The sequence below is a fragment of the Columba livia genome, unplaced genomic scaffold (assembly GCF_036013475.1).
Source record: "Columba livia isolate bColLiv1 breed racing homer unplaced genomic scaffold, bColLiv1.pat.W.v2 Scaffold_203, whole genome shotgun sequence".
Taxonomy (NCBI): Eukaryota; Metazoa; Chordata; class Aves; order Columbiformes; family Columbidae; genus Columba; species Columba livia.
The window spans coordinates 235,893-241,622 of NW_027043184.1; the positions used below are offsets into that span (position 1 = coordinate 235,893).

The 5,730-nt window shown below is 50.9% G+C and overlaps 1 protein-coding gene across 1 annotated transcript; it reads right to left on the reverse strand.

The window, feature by feature from the left end:
* Window positions 1-4,871: 4,871 nt before the first annotated feature.
* LOC135577965 (olfactory receptor 14J1-like) lies at window positions 4,872-5,423 on the reverse strand (the record flags this gene model as incomplete). Its single annotated transcript, XM_065048119.1, has 1 exon — window positions 4,872-5,423. A coding segment is annotated over one exon (552 nt), but the record flags the coding sequence as incomplete, so codon positions are not given.
* Between the last annotated feature and the right edge of the window lie 307 nt (window positions 5,424-5,730).

Sequence of the window (5,730 nt, forward strand, 5' to 3'; positions counted from 1 at the left end):
CCTTGTCCCCCTCCTCTGCACTCACTCCAACACCCCAAGGTCTTTCCTACAGTGATGGGCCCAAAACTGAACCAAGGATTTGAGTTGTGGCCTCACCAGTGCCGAGTACAAGGGGATGATCGCTGCTCCGGTTCTGCCCACTACACTATTCTTGATGCACATCAAGCCATTGGCCTTTTTGGCAACCTGGGCACACGCTGGCTCATGTTCAGCTGCTGTCAGTTAACAACCCCAGGTCCTTTTCCACCAGGCTGCTTCCCAGCTACTCTTCCCCAAGCCTGTAGTGTTGCAGGGCATTGTTATGACCAAAGTGCAGGACCTGACACTTGGCCTTGTTAAATCTCAGACAAATGGCCTCAGCCTAATAAAGCAGCAGCTCTAGATCCCTCTGTAGAGCCTTCGTACCCTCCAGCAGATCAACACTCCCACCCAAATTGGGGTCATCTGAAAACATAGTCAGGGTGCGCCTGATCCCCTCATCCAGGTCATTGATAAAGAGATGAGAGAGAACTGGCCCCAATACTGAGCCCTGGGGACACCACTCATGACCGGCCACCAACTGGATTTGGCTCCGTTCACCACAACTCTTTGGGCCCGTCCCTCCAGCCAGTTCTTGATCCATCACAGATACACGATCCAGGCCGTGAGCTGCAGCTTCTCCAGGAGATGCTGTGGGACACGGTGTCAAAGGCTTTACTGCAGTCTAAGGACACAACACCCACAGCCCGTGTGGTGGATTCACTCCCCACGACAGACTTTCCCTCATCTGCTCAGCCGGTCACCTTGTCACAGAAGGAGATCAGGCTGGTCAAGCAGGACCTGCCTTTCATCCAGCCATGCTGATTGGGCCCGATTGCTCGTCTCGTCTGTGTGACCTCACAGTCCTTTCCCAGCCCTGTTCCTGCTGTTGGCCAATCCCCTGCAGAGGCAGAAGTGACCTCACAGTCCCCTCCACAGCCATTGGCTTCCTACTGGACTATGAGTTCCTGAGACACAGTGACCACATGGCATCGTACCCACCATCACCCTCCTTGTGGTCCAGTGTGTGAGAAGATCAAACTAAGCTGCTTTCATCAAATGTATCTGATAGATTTCCTATCAAGGGTTTGAGTGGAGAAACGTTCCTCAGAGGAGCTGCTGTATTTACTCTGGACATTTTATATCTCTGCTTCTGCCTCTTTTCCTTCTTCCTCTGTCTATTCTGATGTGAAAGAGTTCTCCAAGGAAAAGATTCATGGAATCCTACAATAACGCAGGTTGCAAGAGACCCCTGAACACCATCTCTGTCCCACTGACCTTTATGGCACCCCAAGGAGTAGCTGATGGCACTTGTGCTCCCTTGGGTTCATCTCACCACATGCACACAGTGGACATGCACAGGATGTGTGTGTTTACGTCTCATCTGTACTATGAAAACATGGACTTTTGGCCTAGTATTTCATAGAATCATAGAATGTCCTGAGTTGGAAGGACCTACAAGGATCATGGAGTCCAACTCCTGTCCCTGCACAGGACACCCTACAGGTCACCCCGTGTGTCTGAGGACGTTGTCCAGTCTCTTCTTGAACACTGTCAGGTTGGGGCCGTGACACCTCCCTGGGGAGCCTGTTCAGTGTCCAGCACCTCTGGGTGAAGAACCTTTTCCTCATGTCCAGCCTTGTTGGAGTGAAATAAGGACTCAGCAAAACAAGTCGATTCAATGTGAATCATGCTAAAGCCATTTATTACAGAAACCAGCCTCCTTATATATGCAACTATGTTCTAATCACGCGTCCACGCTCCAAGCATGGATTCGCTAAATGAGCATCATGGGCTGTCCATGCACTGGAGTCTCACTGATGATACGTCCGATGATTCACGCCACGCCAGGACCCCGCTGATTGAGGAACGCCCCTCTTTCTCACAGCAGATTCTGTTCTCAGCTTCTCGAAGTGGTCTTGAGGTTCCTTTGAGCCTGACTAATTCAGTAATAAGTCTTTATCAAAACCCCTCCACACAACCTACCCTCCCCTGACATATCTTTCTTCCATTCCCTTGGATATTGTCATTGGTCACCACAGAGAACAGATCAGTCCCTTCCCTTCCTTCTCCCCTTGTGAGGAAGCTGTAGCCGCCATGAAGTCTCCTTTCAGTCTTTTCTTCAGCTCTGATGCTCAGAAACCCCTTGGTTTGATTTCTGAAGCAGGAAGGAGAAGCCCTGAGCTCCAGGCAATGGGAAGGGGGATCCTGTCCCTCACACATGGCTCAGGGCTCTTCCTGGACCGTGGGATGTGGGTGTGCAAGGCCCAGGGAAGGACAACACTGGGACAACAACTTCCAGCTTCCCCATGGGGCTGCAAGGAGGCACCAAGGCCCCAGTGCCATGAGGACAACATGTCTTCTCCTGGGCCTCAGTGGCAGAGACAACTGCCATGGCCAAGAGGACACAGACCTGGGTTCTGTGGGTCCCTTCCAGCCTTACAGCGCCCTTTGCCATCTCCACCACAGGCTGTTCTACACGGTGCTACCCCTGCCCCTCTTTCCCTGCAGGCTGCAGACACCCATCTCGCTTCCCCACCTGCTCTCAGCCCAGCATTTCTGCACCTTCACTGCTGTGTCTGCACCCTCACTGGCTGCTCTTTGGAACACAAACCATGGGCTGATCCAGCTCCCTCTGGGTCACCTCTTGCACCACAGCACTGCCCTTCCAGTCACATTTCTTCCTCCTCATATCCATTCCTCACCTTCGGAGTAGACTTCTTTTTTCTCTTTTCTGCTTCTTCCCACTATCAAGAAAAGCTCGACCATCTCATAAACTGCCCTTCATGCAGGGAACCAAACTGTTAGGCTTCTTGTGGTCTTTTACCTGACCAGAGAGAAGTCACCTCACCATGATCTTCTAAATCCCATGAGTGCTGCTGGCCTTTCAGCTTCTCTGACAGACACGACCATGTCCCTGCCGATGTCCCGTCATGTTCTCAGGTGGGATGGACATGACAACCCGTCTCTCTTCCTGGGTAAGACCTGTGGGCACTTGGGCAGAGGTTCTTTCCCAGCCATATCCCTGCTGCTGGGCTGTCACCTCCAGAGACAGAACTGACCCCACTGTCCCCTTCACAGCCAAAGTCTTTCCACTCAATTATGAGTTTCGGAGACTCAACTGACATCATAATCCCACACCCATCCATCCCCCTCCTTATGGGCTGTGACCTGACTAGATAAAACTATGCTTGTTTTAGCAAACTGATCAAATCTATTTCCTGCTAAAGATCTGAGGGGAGAAGCATTCTTGACAGGAATGAGAAATGTTGAAACCTTTTCTATGTCCTCTCCTACCTCTTCTATTCTTTATTGTTTTCCTCCTTCCTGGTTGCTCATGGTGAATTCGCTACCTGAAGTGCAAAGCCAATCCCACACCCAGAGATGAGATCTTGTGTATTCCAGAGCTGTGCAAGTCTGGATGCTGGAATGAAACCAGCACAACAGATAGAGAAGGAACATCTATTATATACAAATCTTATCCCTACATTCACACTCTCCCAGCAGTCCTAAAGAGCCAAGTGTTCACACATTGGCATATTGGTTACATAATCATTTTACCACTACACATGCTTGTTGAGAGAGGGTCCCGGGCTGAGCCTGGGGCTCTCATCCTGGGGATGTGTGTTTTAGTATTAGAAAGAGTGTAAAAGGAGCAAAGCTCAGCTAAAGGACACTTTATGTAACCGTCTTGAGACAGATGTTAAAACAAGACTCAGCTAATTGTGCAGGCTCCAGAGTGTCTGTGCTGCAAGGACAGTATTCTTTGCAGGTTCTGATTAGGTGTTTTAAAAGTCACTTTTATTTTGTTAGAACAGCAGACTGACCAAAACTGAGAGGATTTACATATTTTAGGTTAGGTTAGCAGAGGATTTACATATTTTAGGTGGAATGGTGTTTCTGCTGACTCAGGTTCATGTCACCTCACGCACATGATGTGCATGCTCGCATCTCATATGTACAATGCAAACATGGACTGCTGACCTGCTCATTCAGTGTCCCTCCATGGAGGGAAGAACAACCTCTGTGGGTGAGAAGCCGGTGCTAGAAATGGTGGTTGTGAGGGGGGAGTCCATGGTGACTGACCTGAGGCTCCTTCTGTGGGGTGTCCAGTGCACAGGGGCACAGCCCAGCCCCTGCTCTGCTGGTCCTGCAGGTCTCTGGCAGGAGCCTGGCTGTGAGAGGACACTGCTGTGTGCCAGCCCTGCACACACACACTGTTCAGCTGTACTCTGGTGTTTCATCTGTGGCCACTTCTGTAGGAATAAGCTTGAGAGAAACATTGCAAGAAGATATAAACCATCATGCACCACCCAAAGAAGATCACTTTTCCTTGTGCAAGTACTGTTACGGAGGCCAGCTCTGTCACAGCAGTGCCCATTGCCTGTCCCTGCCTGCGCTCACAGCACTGACACACAGCAGGACGGTGACCAAGCTGCCCGAGCACTCAGGCCTTGCACCAACACCAGGGATGAGAAGGAGAGTGTGGGAGTGGAACCAGAACAGCTCTGGAAGAACAAGCACTGCTGCTCCCTGGCAGGGCTGCCATGCCAGAGCTGTTTTCCCCTCCACCCACGCACAGGAACTGTCCCTGCAGCTCCAAAAAGCCCTTGCAGGAAGGATATAGTGAAAAACAATCACTAAAGAGCCCTTTATTCTTTTTAGAGACAAGGAGAGCACTGCTGCTCCTTTAAGCAAGCAACAGTTGTAAAAGAAAAGCCAACAGTGAATTAGAAAGGGGTTGACAACATTATCACAATAAGAAAAAAAACACCACCACCAGAAAATCCAGTTGACAGGCTGGGCTTGTAATTAGCTACATTAAAACTCCTGTATAGAAGAAGATGGCCAGTTTATTGCTTCAGAAAACAGCGGGATATGAGTTTGCACAGGGCATCCTTGAGCTCCTGGTTCCTCATGCTGTAGATGAGGGGGTTCACTGCTGGAGGCACCACCGAGTACAGAACAGACACCACCAGGTCCAGGGATGGGGAGGAGATGGAGGGGGGCTTCAGGTAGGCAAACAAGCCAGTGCTGAGGAACAGGGAGAGCACGGCCAGGTGAGGGAGGCAGGTGGAAAAGGCTTTGTGCCGTCCCTGCTCAGAGGGGATCCTCAGCACGGCCCTGAAGATCTGCACATAGGACACCACAATGAACACAAAACAGCCAAATGCTAAACAGACACTAACCACAAGAAGCCCAAGTTCCCTGAGGTAGGAGTGTGAGCAGGAGAGCTTGAGGATCTGGGGGATTTCACAGAAGAACTGGCCCAGGGCATAGCCCTTGCACAGGGGCAGTGAAAATGTATTGGCCGTGTGCAGCAGAGCATTGAGAAACCCAGTGGCCCAGGCAGCTGCTGCCATGTGGACACAAGCTCTGCTGCCCAGGAGGGTCTCGTAGTGCAGGGGTTTGCAGATGGCAACGTAGCGGTCATAGGACATGACGGTGAGGAGATAAAACTCTGCTGAAATGAAAAACAAAGACAGAAAGACCTGCGCAGCACAACCTAAATAGGAAATGGCTCTGGTGTCCCAGAGGGAATTGGCCATGGACTTGGGGACAATGGTGGAGATGCAGCCCAGGTCGAGGAGGGCGAGGTTGAGCAGGAAGAAGTACATGGGGGTGTGGAAAGGACCCACAAGATCAGGCTGTGACTCTGCAGCTGAAACTGCCATCCCCAGAGAGCCTGACAGCAAGAACAAGATCCCAACA